The 15878-nt window shown below is 36.8% G+C and overlaps 1 protein-coding gene across 1 annotated transcript in view; it reads left to right on the top strand.

The window, feature by feature from the left end:
- The window catches only part of ACSBG1 (acyl-CoA synthetase bubblegum family member 1), an 88148-nt gene extending 72662 nt beyond the window's left edge, over window positions 1-15486 (top strand). Inside the window, exons 22-24 of the mRNA XM_083849950.1 lie at window positions 7195-7342; window positions 7439-7634; window positions 14382-15486. Coding sequence (XP_083706076.1) covers window positions 7195-7342; window positions 7439-7634; window positions 14382-14403 — 366 coding nt within the window. The 3' untranslated portion in view covers window positions 14404-15486. The remainder of the gene's footprint in view (window positions 1-7194; window positions 7343-7438; window positions 7635-14381) is intronic.
- Window positions 15487-15878: the final 392 nt, after the last annotated feature.

Below are 15878 nucleotides of genomic sequence, written 5' to 3' on the forward strand. Positions count from 1 at the left end.
TATCTTTACTTCACGCATTAATGTTTTGAGCCAGGATATTTTTAAATATATCTGTGTTTCAAAGAGAAAAAAGATCATCACTAACTTAAATTGGCAATGAATTTTTCACTAATTCATGGTCCTTCAGTTGAAAGTCAGGGCAAGAAACAAATAAATAAAGAAGGGGCAGATACTTCAGGTCGATTAGTTCTACCATTACGTTGAAGTTAACAGATTGAGTTTACTCCATCTGTTCCATTAAAGTCTCTGTTCTCTAATGTTGACAATCTTGGTTACACAGGCAAAAGTCTAATAAGTTAATTCAAGTGCATATGAGAACATTTGAGATTACACTAATTAATACTGCAGATTGGTCACAACAATATGAATTGCTGAGTATGAGGCCATGTAGAAAGGGAAGATGCCTTTATTTCAAAACACAGCTGATTTCACTTGCATTATCCCTGTCATTTCCACGTAACTAGATGTGGGAATGTAACCTGATCGCAGAGATCACACATGTTCTGTAGAATGCAGGACTAAATGTGTGGCTGCCGTCTTTGTGATGTATAAATCCCTGATTGTAAGAACCTTCAAGCTGGCGTACGGCTGTCTCTGGTTGTGGCAGCGTAGCAATCTTTGTGTCAAGACGAGATCATAAAAGGGCTTCCTGGAGGGGAACCGTTTTTGTTTCATTCACTTTACAGTCTGTTGCTTTCCATTTTTGGCTTGTGCAGTAACTTCATTGATCCTCACAGGCCTTGTCATTAGCTGCAGTGGTGAGTGAGGTAGTTCATAAATCCACACACTACTGAAACAGAATGACCAGCAGGCACAGGAATCAGTCAGGGGAAAGAAAGGACACACAAGGAACAGTGAATTGGTCACACTTTAGAACCAGTGTTAGTACCCTGTTTTTTTCTAAGTTTAAACATGAACACATACATGCTGCTTCAAAATAAAAATAAAATAATTTCCTATAATTTTAAGAGAATTGAGTTTTAGAAGTCATTTCAATGATTTTGTTGCACAGGTGCTAAGTAAAGATCTGTCCTCAGTTTTAAAAGTTTTAAAGCTTTCTATGTAATGGATGGTGTCACCCAAGAGAGCAGGTTGATTGTCTTCCCAGACCCCCACCCTCCTCTGGCTAACATTTGCCTGTAGCTCATCCTGACTTCCTTGTCCCTGCATCCTGTTAGTTGTTTCTAGTTATGATGGGATGCTTTATGCCTTTTAGACCCTTCCTTTTGTCTTTCTGAAGGCCCTTTTTAACCAGTTTTCTCAAGTTAACCCTGAGCACTCCAAGTGTAACAAGTGAGGGCCATTTTCTCTCCAAATTCTAAATCTGTACCTATTGATGCTCTATACTAGTATTCTCTAGGCTTTCCTGCTGTAGTGAATCAGGTTTTGTTTCAATGCCTTATATTCCCATGATGGACTACGATGTTCTGCAAGACTCAGCAATCCCATATGCAACTGGCATCTTTGTTTTTTTGGCCCTCGTGACCATGGTGCAGCCATCATTAAATAGGTAAGCTTGTTGCCAAACTGTCTTACATCTCTGCTTTTTGCACAGGTGCAATTGCTCAAAACCTTGTAAAATTCATTTTGGCTTATATTTTATAGATTTTTAAAGTTGTAGTTGAAATAGACCTCAAAAGGTCGTCTACTCCATTCACCTGTTTTGTCTACAATACTTACCAAAACTGAAATTCAGTGCATTTTGCATTTCTCATTAGAAACTGTAAGAGTTTTAATAAGCATAAGAGCTTTATTAAGCATGTACAGACAGATATGGTTGTTTTTTGAAGATGTAAATGTATCAATCTAGCTGTATCTTAGCCTTGGTTTGTGCAGGACTTTCTTATTCAGCACGCTGTAGGTGCTGCAGAGAAGTTGGGAAGACATAAATAGAACAATCTAAACATAAATAAAAATTGTAATTGATTTTTGAGGAAGGTGTTTGTTTTTTAAAAAAAGGGAAATGTGCTTTTGTCTGCTCCAGGGACAACTTGCTCTTGCACTTTTTATGTTTCTTCCATAGTGCCAGCCTTTCCTTTGGATGTCTGGTTGTCTGGAACAATTTAGCCATCTTCATGTTAATGTTTGTCTAATAAGAATCCATTTCTATTTTTTAGGAGTAACTCCTGAAACTTGAGAGAGGCTTGTTTCTGATCAGTTCTGAACAAGTTGTGATTAAAACATCCAAAGGGATTCTGGCTCTCGCATTTGAATATTTCCACTGATGTCAATGGGGACTTGCATGGAAATCCAAAAGAGAATATCACTGTTTCTGTGGGTATAAAACTGAGAAGCATTTTGTAATGACTACCCAGCCTCTCTAGTTCAGTTATCTTGACCTAAAGAGAATTGTTATAGTTCTACTTGCGGCATGTTATTTTGAAAATGCAGTCAGCTTGTGATAGGAGGATAAAGTGCTGCAAGCTGCAGGATGATTACAAAATGGATAGGGCAAAAGGACAACACAGTGCTTTCCTTGAGCCTCTGATGGAAGTGAGAGAACAGTGTGTAAATAACAAATGCCACGGTAAGATTTAACTGTAATCACAGGCATGAGGCCTATAATCACAGTCTTAGAAAACTAATGGTCATGATTTATCACATTGTGTTCTAAGTCTCTGTCAGAATAGATGCAACAGCATATTAAAAATGTATAGAAACACAAATGAGTAGAAAAAGCTATGGTTAAGAAGATAGATGGCATGGTGAGGAAGATTATCTCAAGCCACTTAAATGGCAGCAATCTGCAAAACAGCCAAGTTTTAGCTGTAACGATTTTTTATGGTTTCTGTCTCCACTCTGATTTTTATTATGAGAGGACTGAAAAAGCTTTTTAACGAGATAAATGTAGGTTTCCAGTTGTAAAAGGATTCTTTTTTAAACAATTAGTGTTTGAAGGAAAACAATCTATGAGGGAACCATATCATTTTCCACTTTATTCCCTTCCCCCATGACTTTTCCTTTAAATATGATGGAAGCCTAATCTGTGCTCTTTAGAGTAGAGGTAATGAAATTACAGAAAGGATGTGAAAAGTATCTGTGAAGGTAAACTAATACTTTCCATTGTGTAAACCGCAGATATACTGCCTGAAGACACACAATATGAGAAAGTTAAAGGAAAGAAATCAATATGAGGAAAGATTTTATTTTTCATTTAGATTTTAGAGATCCATTTGGCAAAGAGTTACTTAAGAAGTATGCTTAGGTCCATTTAATTGATTGTCGACCTATCTGTATTTTCAAGGCCTCTGACAAGCCAAAGAGATAATTCATCTTAAGCAACTGCAATATATTAGTCAGTGAGATTGTGACTAGCATTACGATGCAGAAAGTCCTGGGTTTGATATTCACTGCTCATAGGGATATTTGCTTCTGTGTAGTCCCTGCTTGTTGCCCTATGCTGCCAATAAGATGTCAGTTTCCAGCTGTTGCCATGCCACCATGTTCTGATGGGATTGGTTCTGAAGAAAACAATACAGCAGTTCAGAATGGCAGTGTTTCTAACATGTTTTCTCATCCAGACTGATACTGAGCATTCCCTAATACTACACGTTTAACAGACACACTGTTTTTTTGTCCTTTGAGAAAGAAACTGGACATTTCTCGTAAAGCCCAACTGAATCCTGCTTTGTCTTCACGATAAACCAACCATATGAAACTATAGAATCAGTTATTTTTACACTGAGTGGCCTTCTATATGTATATTCATACCACAGGCAGGTGTATTTCCAAGCACTCGAGTCAGATGCTCTTAGTGGTACCCACTGATGCATATCTTCTATACCTCTACACATCATGCAAATGATGGGAGGGATCGTTTTGTATCCTTTTACACTTCCTCTCAGCCACCTGGCTTATTCTGGGGTGTTGTTTTTTGGTCTGTGACTCTTGACAGCTGTGACCCTGCTGCTTTTTTGAGCTTGACATCTTTTTATTTTCAGGAATCCCACTTTTTAAATCTGTATTTAATTTCTCTCATTTTTCTTTGGCTTGTATTTTCTTCATGTGAACAGTGAGCTCAGACTCTCATATTAAGTTCAGAGCACAGTGAAGTCATTAATTTTCTACCCTTTGAAATCTGCAGGCATGCTCCGTATTGTGGAGTTACTTCACTCATTAAACAATGTAGCAGAATTTGAATTTAGTATTGACTGCCTTAATGGTCTGTTATTTGAGACCATGGCTCTGTGGTTGCTACTTCAGCTATCTTTTGAAACAGCCTTATTTCTGGCTGTTATCTCAGCCAGAAAGGTTGGAGAGATCTTGGCATTTAGTAGTACTTAAAATCTCTGGTCAAGGCTATTCTGTAAATCTTGATTGTCCCAAGAGTTTAATTACACTTCCAAGTTAGGTTTCTGAGATCCTCACTCATCCACAAAAGATTGACAAACACGCTTGTATTGTTTGCCACTGGATGGCTACATGGCTTTTGGCAGACTCCAATCACTTTCTACCATGGAAGTAGTTGTAGAGTGCAAACTGAAAGGCTCAAAGGCATCTCAGGTTGTTAATGTATGCTGAGTCCTATGATACCAGTAAAGAGAAATCTCCTGATAAAATCAGGTATGCTGTGAGGATATGAATAGCCTGTTAGCTTCTGCATGAAAGTATCTCCAAGTTCACAGATTCACAGATTTCTCTAGGTTGGAAGAGACCTCAAGATCATCGAGTCCAACCTCCGACCTAACACTAAAAGTTCTAGCTGATAAGGCTGCCAAAATATGTTCTTATACTTGCCAGGCTGTATGTCTTGCTAAGTGTATGTAGATATAGGGCAGCTTTTTTTCAATCCAGGCCATATACCCAAATGTCTAACCACTTCTCTGTATTTGCATCCTGGAGCAAGACACTGCAAGGAGTCATCCAACAGTAAGAGTCCACACATGATCAGTCACCTGAAGAAGAAAGGAATGCTGCTTTCCAGGAACTGGATGTCCTTTGAAATGTCCTTGTGCACAGTCATACCTCATGTTCCTCTTGGAGCAATTATGCTGTTGTATGTTATGCTAGCCTTTTAATAAGAACCCTTAAAAGTTAAAATGAACTGTAAATGGCGTGTTGGTCTGTGCCCCTAGGTAACATGTAACTGGCACGTGAAAGAGGCCGTAGGGGAGCATACTTTAATAGTCACTGCTGAGGCTCAGAAGTCTGTTATGTGACCACTTAGTGGTCATATAACAGGCACCTTTATAACACTTACAGAGGAACAATGGTTTTCCTGGAACTTAGCTACAATTCTTTATTGCAACTACAAAATCTGTATCTGCCTGAAATTTGGGTTCTACCAGGCTGTGTCCTCAAATGCAGTAAGTCAGTAGGCTTGTGCTAACTAGCATGAGCTAGAAAGATTAGGTACAAGAGTTTTATTTAAAATTGCCTTATGATATCTCACTTCATGTTGGCTTAGATTAATTTTCCATTTCCCTCATAAACTTGATCTGAAATTTTTGGTAGATTAGAACTATGTCAAAGTTTTCATTATTTGAGGTTGTAACAAAATATATTTTAAATGTTATCTATGTGTGTGTGTGTGACCAATGTCATTATGCTTCCAAGATCCCCCTGTGATTTCAATTGGATGTCTTTATCTTTAGCTCTTATTTTAAGCTGTTGCACACCATTAAACAGTTGTTGAATTTAACTTCAGAGTCAGCTGCATATTAGTTTAATTAACCCAATTCTTGTAAGGTAGTTTATGCTCCTATAAGATGAAGGATACATGAACAGATTGATGTTTTATATTTATATAACTTTGCTTTGTACATGCTGTTTGTATTTAGCCTCTGGGGGCATACAGAAAATACTGTTTTGTACACGCATATGTGCTGTGTGTGTATTATCAATAAATAATTCAAGTAAACTGAAGAATAACACTTTCTGGCCATTTACCTCTCCAATATAGCTGTTTTATGAAATTTTATTCAAAATAATTGGAAGGTATTATGAATATTTGTTAGTTAAACTTTTGTGGGGAAAAACTGAAATAGATATGAGTGAGCTTTTGAGTTTTCACAATACTGCTGCTTTTAAAAGCAAACAAAATGCTGCAAGCGTATTAAAAATAATGACTAAAGCTGACTGCATTTATAGGAGATCAATATTTTAATTGCCATTCTTGGCTTCAGACAAGGTCTGTAGAACAGACTTGATGAGATGCTGCTTGCAGTCCAGATGAGGTTCATTTGTTTTATTCCTATCCAATTGAATTGATTTTTGCCAGCTTTATAGACATAGCTACAAATTCATCTTGACTTTTATATAGCTATTGGAAATATGTTGCTTTGTTCCTATGAAAACAGTGGTTTTGGACTTCAGAGTAGTAAAGCAGCTTCTCTCATGCTTGCTGACCGTTGTATTTACAGTTATAGAATATTGGCTTTTTTAGAGTGGCCTGGTCACCAGCTGGGTTGGTGAGGTGCTGGAATAGAATCTCAGGATCATCTCTGTACAGAGGAAATCGAGTTCAAAACTCTGGAATTCATAGTCAGTTCAACCAGAGGTTGGATATTATTTATTTATTTATTTATTTGGTAACAGTGAAAATGAAAGAGCCTTCTACAAGATGCTACTGGGGGTATGCCTCTACATCTTTAATGAGTAGATTTGGTTTGATTGATGGTTCCATATCAAACAGAATGGATAGTACAAATTTTTACTTAGAATGCTTTCATAAATAATAGTTGTTCCTCCAGCCAGGTATCACCAGGTGATGTGAAGACCCTGTTTGTTTCATTTACTTTCCACCTTGGTCTCTCAGTTCCCTTCTTGTGCCACCCCCTGTTTGTATCTGATAACTTCTTAACGCAGGAGCAGTAATCCTCTAGGCTCTGTTAGTCTGAGAGCCTGTCTGGAACCAGTTATGTGCAAATGATTTTCAGTCTTAGTACCCTTATCCTAACATTTATAAAGCGGGTGTTTCACATTGGAGAAATGAGGTGACCATCAGTTTAGAAACAATGAGTAACTGAACTGAGAAAATCTGGGTGAAAAGTGGTGGGGTGGCAGCATATTTTACTGACACTTTGTGCCAAAGCATGCAAATGTCAATTTTTGGATGTGCTTTGGGAGAAGGAAGTTGTCTTCAAAAAGTGATCTTCAAGCATCCCACTCCTGTTTATTTGCAGGGAGTCTGTGTTTTTGTGGATGTTGTAAATACTTTAAAAAAAAAAAAAAAGTATAATTCTGTTTTTACAGGAAAATCCCTTCAAGGAAAGAATTGTGGAATCTTTCTCAGAAGATGGAGAGGGGAGCCTCAGCTTCAATGATTTTGTGGACATGTTCTCTGTCCTCAGTGAAATGGCTCCCAGAGAGCTGAAAGCAATCTATGCCTTTAAGATCTATGGTACTGTATTGAGATGCTTTTGTATGCCCTGTTTGTTTAAAGTAGAAGAGTATGAGAGTTGCTGGTGATCTTTTCTTTGTTTCTTTCACTGTTTAGATTTTAACACAGATAACTTCATTTGTAAAGCAGACCTGGAAAAAACCCTCAATAAGCTGACTAGAGAAGAGCTAACAGCAGAAGAAATCACTTTAGTTTGTGAGAAAGTGATAGAAGAAGCTGACATGGATGGCGACGGGAAGCTAGGATTTGCAGATTTTGAAAACATGATTTCCAAAGCACCAGACTTTCTCAGGTATTGCCTTAAGAAAAAGTATGGCACTGGGTATTTTCAGGTATTCTTTTTTTGGATGTTGACTGTGTCGTGTGGCACACTGTCCAATGTGCCAGGTTTTTTGAATTTATTCACAAAATTACACGTTGAGTGTTGTGTCAGGTTTAGTTTCCTTTTTTTTTCTCCCCTTAGTGGAAAATACCAGAGTATTGCTTTATTGGTGAAGGCTAGGTAGATTTTATAAATGTGCATAAATATCTTATACATTTAACAAATCTACATGGAAATATTGTTTATTCTCACTGAGAAGGTGAGAGCTAGAGGTTCATACTGGTAGCAGAAAATTGATTAAAATGATCTATTGCTGTGGTCTTTTTGGATCCGCTGTTAAATAGTACTTTTTAATAATTGATTTCTGTCTGTTCTTAATGTTCTGTAGACAAAACCCAGTTATCTTAAGGTAGAGCTTTTCTTTCATGTTTCATATTTAAAGAGAACTTTTATAAAAAATACCAATGACTTCTAATTTTTACACGTTAATGAAACATTCTACATAAGTTATGGGTAAGACTTACTCAAGTAATACAAGGATAGAGCCTGTTTAAGAAATTGCAGTGGAACAGCCAGCAAAAGTAAGATACTTCAAGACTGAGAGGAGTATAATTTGGATTTTGAATCTATTGGCAGTGTAGGCTGAAGCTAAAACCTAGGTCTGTTTTTCCCCAGATGTCAGTGGGCTGGGTTATCTACATCTAATAGTAAGCGCATGATAACTTGAAAAAATTCTTTCAAAGTCTTTGTTCATACACATTATTGCCAAGTTGGTAGTGTGACTGGTGATAATTGACAATAACAAAAGTTCTAACATTTGGGAAGATAAGAATCCAACAGTCATCTGGACTGCAGGCAGATATATGGTATGATTTTAAGCTTGAAGTGTCCTGAAGAAAACAGAGGAGTTTTTCTTTGATAAATTAAATTTCTGAGGAAAGGCATTGTAACAAAATGATACGTAGAGCATGAGGACACCGTTCCTTTGAATCCTAGGAAACATTAGCATCTCAAGAGGATATGCTACAAGTCAATGTGAGTGTCTTCTATACAATAGAAACACAGCAGGCACTACTTGACTAACCAAGTGTGTCACTGGGAATTCTTTTAAAACAAGATACATATCATTATGGTGAGGTTCAGCTGAATATGCATTCCAATATTTTGTTTCTACATATTTCTAGCTAAAAAAATGTTCTCTGTACACTGTTCTCCGTAAAGAAACTGTTGGGGTCAGGTAGAATTTCTTCTAATCAACGAAGAGGCTATGAAATGTACCTACAGATCTGGTAGATAGCACAGATGAAATGTGAAGAATTGAAGGCCGATGTAAAGACTCAGCAGAAGCTGTAGTTTCAGAGGTTTCCTGTGCCATGACTGACTTTAGTGCTGTGTTGTAGAAGCTTGCAAAGTGCTGACTGAAATCCAAGCTGTGGATGCTGTGCAATCTAATCATTTCCTGAGAAGATGGCAGAGAAGAAGAATATTTGCCACCATACCCATTGGAATGACTGTCATAATTATTTTTTTTACAGGTTTTTGATGTGTTGGTGTAGGCATGAACTACCCTGCCAAGTGAGTGCTAAACTTGTGCCTGAAACATCTTCTTGATAGTGCAAAAAAATATGAAAACATTTATTTTTTTTTATCTTAGTCAATTTGTTCCTTTTGAAGTCTTTAGCAGATGCATGGAAGAAACACCAACCTACACATGTCCAGAGACATCTGTAATTTTAATTTGGTTTTGCTTATCTCCACATTTTGTGCCCAATTGAATACACTCCAAACTTTAATTTCAGGGAAAACCAAGTGCCTATTGATTTATACTTTCGGCTGCTCAGCAGCTCTGAAAATTAGACACCAATGCATCAAAGCAATGTCTGCTTTTGAAAATGATTGCCAGTGAGCAGCTGGAGATGCTGGGCAACTGCAGTTTTCAGAGACTATGTACAGTATTTCTGAATACTGGATCCTAGAATACCACATGGCTACCTAATATGGAATCCTTTTAAAAGGATCTACTTTTTACTAACTACTTTTCCAAACCCTAGATGATTTTTGTTATCAGTAAAGAAATTCTTACCCTATTCTTTACCTTTTTCCCCTCTCCAAAAGCCACTTCTTCACATCAAAAGATTATGAAGCCTAGATGCAAGTTTTTTTTTCTGTGGCTTTGCCACTGTTTCAGTATGTGATCGCTGCTAAGCCATAGGTGATATTACTTTTTCTTTGCTGTTATATGGGTCCATTGCTTACCTGAGTTCTGACAGACACTGAGAACTTTTATATGATCTATCCAACTGTAAAATCTCACCATCATTAAAATGAGGTATAAAATTGCCGAGGAGGAATATCTTTACCCTGTTGATAAGAATCTTACCTTTAAAGGTTTTCCATAATTCCTATTTTGAAGCACTTTTTTCACACAGCTCAAAGTACTATTTTTTAAGCTGCCATACTGTCATGGATAATATATATACAACATATAATATATACAACAACCATTAATTTTGGCGCTATGATTCAGGCTTTGACCTGGTATGAGCTAAAGTTCATCCATTCTATGTTGACTGATTTTCCTTATCTCACCACTTGTTTCTCAAACCTCTATTTAATGACCCTATGTAGGTTTAATCTCCTACAGGCAGCCTTTGCAAGCTTTGTGCTGCTGTCAAACAAATGAAGATGCAGTAAAGTCTGTTGCTTGATTTGTGCTGCTGCTGTTGATGACACTTCTTTTAAAGACTAGAAGAAAATATTGCTCGTTGTTGACCAGGGAAGATGATGTATACAGTTTTGGCTTTTACTCTCGAAAGTAGAGTAAGCTGTAAATAATAATGACAATCACTAGTACAGACAATTTGCTTGCAGTAGGTTTCTTTCACTCAGTTGTTATCAAGAAGCTGCTTTCAGTTTAATGGAAGTGTTTGCACTCTGAACTGGCACTAGCTAAGTGTTCTGTTCTACAAGACTGGGTACGTTTTCCACAGGAAATTGCTTTATAAATCATTCTGGAAGTTTAAACTTATTTGAAGGCCCAGGGGTGAAACATCCTATAACAATTTGAAATGGAGTTTGAGAAGATCATGGCATTAATAACACCTGGGAGATGCCAAAACTAGACAGAAACAACAGATGAAACAAAGATTTCATTGGAGATACACTGTTCTGAAACTTTTGCGGGCCTTTACCAATGTAACAGGCCATGTCATGACTCTAGTCCTACCCAAAGCTGACATGACAGGAGCTCTCTCTCAAGAAATGTGCATCTCAAAAGACCTGTCCTAAATTGCAGATGATCTAGTTTCTAAGGATTAAAATCAAAGCTAGTGACAAATTGACAAGAGATGCTTAGTGAGCAAACAATGGCAAGAAATCATTTTTATCATTATTTTTCACAATATATTTCAGTTTCTCATTAGTAAAATGCTTCATTTCCAGGGGCCAAAATGACAGTCTGATAGAAATACCAAGAAAAACCCAACCTTAAACAGTTTTCCAGTGAAGTAGATTTATATGGATTTTTTTAAGGTGTAATTTCTAAAAATGTGTTCAAATGCTGATTTATTTTTTAATTTTTTAGATCCTAGATATTGCCAATGTGGGACTTAAATTTTAAAGATCTTAGATTACTGCAGGTCTCTATACATCTCTTGAGTTCTGAACTAAATGTTTACTATTTTTTTTTCTGAAGTCTTAGTATTGGTAAGCTCTTTGCATTACAATATGCTTTCTATACATTTCAGTGTCACCCAGACTGAATAAATTCCAAGATACGAAGTTCCTGGGGACTCCTGTGAACATAACATTTTGTTTCCCCTGTATACATACCACAGGCTTTCCTTCAGTGAATTCCTGATTCAAATCAAATAGCTGTAATCAAGTTGGAGCCTCCCTGGAAAATAATCCAAAACTGTATGTCCAGAACACTTCAGCCTCTCAAATGCTCCAAACCTCTAAAGCTCTTTCGTTCCATATAGGCACCAAAATTACAGTTTTTGCATATAAATATACATGATGAATACCTTCTGATATCAGTCAAGAAGGAAACATACAGTTTGTAACACTGTAGGCGCTGTCACAACATAGAGCAGAGATTATCACCTAGGGAAGGCTTTTCTACTTGCCCTCTGCATCTTTTACCATCCTGACAAGTTTCTCGAGAGTTCTGAAAACTAACAGCAGTTGTAGGATGTGTTGTGCTGTTTACCTCTATCACAGTGCAAACCGAGGATAAATAATCAAAATGTCTTGGTCCTTAGCAAGAGAAATGATAAATTTATCTGCTTAGTTTGATGTGCATAGGAACCCAAATGCTGTGCTATATCAAAAGTGCAATTGGGAAACATGTCACTCTGTTGTATATCCAATAAATAAATCAATGGACAATTGATTTAATTCAGTACTGTGCTCTGCCCTCTGATCTAATGTGTTCAGAAGATGTAAATTTCTCTTCAGATGTGTAAATCTTCATGCAGGAAGATTTGTTATTGCAGATAACTGATAGTCATAAATGCATTGGCCAATCGTGGATTCTAACTGTCCCAGAGAATGGGACAGTTTGCAACATCAGTAATTAATCTATGCTCTATGGCTGTTGTACAAAACAGAAAATAAGTAGATATTCTTGTAGTTTTTTCTTTTCTCTGTTACAGAAAGATTTGAGGTTTCCAGTCCTGGCATCTAGGTTTTGCTCAGTCTAAAGACTGCAAGATGTTTGCAGATTTCCAATCTGCATCACAAATCTTTGGGACCATCTCTCCTGCACGAAGATTTATTTTTTCTTATGATATCAGTATCTCATTGTATGTCATGCTCTGGGATAAACCTGTTTATATGAAAGAAATATTATGAGTACCTCTGAATTTCCATAGTTATACAAGTGATGAGAACCTCATACACGCAAAGAGGTCATTCTAGACACAGCATTTTTTCTTGCTGACTGGCTAATGAAACTTTACATAATTGAAGGAAACATGATGATTTAGCTAACCTTACCATCTCAGTCTGCAACCAGAATTGAAGTTCTTTTATGTCTAATTGACAGTGTAATACTTTGCACATAGGGACAGTACATTTGAGAAATGCTTGGAGCTCAGTTTCAATTAAACGCAGACTGTAAAATGAAGTTGTGAAATGGAGAGATGAATCACTGTTATTCTGTGAAATTGTGAAGATGAAGCTGCTATGCTAAAAGACCAGAAGGTTACCTTAGGTATGTTTTTAAAGTGGCATCGCCATCCTGTATCTACTCACTGTTATTGCAAGATGCAAGGAAAAGATGAGCATACTAGTATATGCTTTTTTCTTACAATGCTGTCATTCCAGCCAGAGCAGTTACTGTAGGATCTTCAGCAGAACTGGTTCTGTAAAGTCAGGTTTTCAGAATATTGAATTTCAATAATACTTTTGCATCTTTTTCAAGATTATAGTGCATTTCTGCTTTTCAAGTAATTTTATTATTTTCCAAATATTGACATCTGAATTGTCACTTGAGCAGAGGTTTTTACTATGTAGGATAAGAAAAACCTGTTTGGATCATTCCCTCATAAGTACTATAGTTGTGGGTCTACAAAAATTCACAGTTTAACAACACACTGACTGGTTCTGTTCATGTGCTGCCTGTGCCTGACCAGAGGAGGCTTATTGCCAGAAACTTGGAAAAATCAATGGAAAAAATAGTGACCTATCCAATTTTCTATAGCTTTGCCAGGTGCTTGGTTCGTCCATTTGCTTATTAAGGGTTAAGTTAACATTTTGCTCTGTCAGCTACTCATTTCCTCTGTTAGATATAATAGATATATTAATAGGTATATTAATGTTATAAGTAGTTGCCCAAGTGACTTAATCAGTGGTAGTTTTCTCGAGTAAATATTTTATTATTATGGTCAGAAGAAAAATGAGATGATTCCCACCACAACAAAGCAGAGGTCCATCAAAATGGTGGCAATTTACAGATGAAACAGTAAGTCCCTGAACATTTCACTGTTGTTCTTGTAGGTTAGATCAGGCCTTAGGATTGACTATTGTGTCCTTGCCAAGCATCCTGCCTATGCCTGAATATTAGCAATCCTTGCATTTGTGGCTCAATGTTCTGTAGGTAACTTCTGAGGTTATGTGAAGATCTGTCCTTCTGACACGTTCTGAAAGTAGAACAGTAGAGCAGGATTTCTGCAGTTCAGATGGTATAGATATATTTGGAAGTCACTGAGTAGTTTTGTTGCCAGTCTGTTTATGTCTTTATTAACAATTTATGATTGTAAATAGAAAATGTCTCCCTGTCCAAAAGATTTTAAGCTTTCTAATAAAACCAAAGTTTAAAGTATTAGATCTGCCTCTCTGGTAAGTAAAAGCTTTCAAAATGAGAAATTCTCTAAATGCAGTCACTGTTCATCCTATCATTGTCCTAATTCTTTTTTTTTTTTTTTTTTAAATACTTGACCTTCCTAGTTGTTAGGCATTCAGTAAAAGGATGATTGTACTTTCTGGAGTAGAATTTAGTAGGTTTAGAAATGCATTTCATCCTGAAATACTTCAGTGTAAATGAGAATGCGCTTCAGTTTTTCACCTTCTCATATGTCCTCGCTAGGAGAAAGGACAAGGAAGACCAGAGATTAAGATTTGTTATGCAGCACCTTCATTTATATACTCACAGGAAAGCATTGTATATAATGATAAATTTATGTATCTCTCTTAATCTTTTTCTTTCCTTTGCAGTACTTTCCACATAAGAATCTGAAGATGTTTCTGTGAGCCAGTGTTGTCAGAAATGACTTGCCAGTCCAGCCTTTCTGAATCTCAGGCGCCTTGGGGGCTTTCGTCCTCTAATTGTGGCTTCTTAGAACGCAAAAAGTATTGAAATAATTCTGGTGCACAAAGGGAGAGAAGCATCATTTGATCTACAGGATATTTGGAACAGTTGCATTTTTATCTTCACTGCTGGCCAAGCACTCTGGCAAAGATGGTTGGGTTGTGGTTATTTTTTTAAAAACAGGCAGAGTATCATCAGAATATTATTAAAGGTATTTCCACATAGTTTTTATATTTATGAATATTTAATACTGCTCTTAAAAGCAAAAAAAAAAAAAAAGAAAAAAAGAAGATGGTTGACAGGAAGATGAAGTTGGGTGACTTTTCCAAGAGAAAGCAAGCATGGGCCTTAAATAACAAGATGCCTCTATCACTGTGGTGTACAGCTGGGGGTCTTGCATGGAAATACTCTTACATGAAAGAACTGCAGTCAAGATCAAACTCCCAGTGTTGAAGACAACCACATCCCAGGTTTGCCTTTCAGTCACTGAAATGGCAGGTGCTGGGTTTGGTGCTTACCTTCAACCAATATTTTATGGATTGTCACGTCCTTATGAAACTTGAAATATTTGCCTTTTGTATATGATAACTGCATATGTGATTCATTTCTTTCCAAGATTAACTTTAAAACTGTGTCCTTAATCTCAAAGGAAGTCTTGCATTTTACTGATTCTATGGGCTGATAGTGTTGAATAGAAGAATACGATCATCTGTTACCCATGAAGAAATTAAAGAAGCACAGCACTATTACTAAGGACATGAAAAGACATTTTCTTTCTAAACAAGCTATGCAATCTTTCCCATAAAATGCATGAATGCAGCTCTGTATTTCTCCCTCCTCTTCAGCTGGAAATCAGCTATGTTCTTTTTATTTTATTCCAGTACTGTTTAGGTACTGTGGCCTGAAGACAATCATACATGTATTACTGTTCTAACAGTCAATAGAAGGGCTCTGTCACTTACATGGCTTCTGTATCAAAGTCATAACAATTAAAACTTTTGACGCATTTTATCGTGCTTTGAGAATTTTTAGGCTAAGCACATTAACTTCCATTCTACTCGTTATTCCAACTACTGTAAAGTTAAATCTTTCAAAGGCTGAAACATGTTACCTGTATTGAAATAGCTGATAAAATATAGAAATTAATCCTTTTGCTATTTCTGTAGGTATGATGATGCTCTCTACTGTGGAACTTGTAACGGATGGTAAGCTTGCAGTGTAGCTTGCTGTTGAAATACACCATCTCCTTTCCTTTTTTCCCAGGGCTAATTTTTGTTTACTTACCTGTTAGAGGCACTTCTGATGCAGTCTCACAAGGTGGCACCATAACATCACATCACATCATGACTTCAGTTACCTGTTTAAAAGTTTCTCTGAAATACAGGGTACTTATATACTTTGAT

Source organism: Anser anser (genome assembly GCF_964211835.1).
Source record: "Anser anser genome assembly, chromosome: 10".
Taxonomy (NCBI): Eukaryota; Metazoa; Chordata; class Aves; order Anseriformes; family Anatidae; genus Anser; species Anser anser.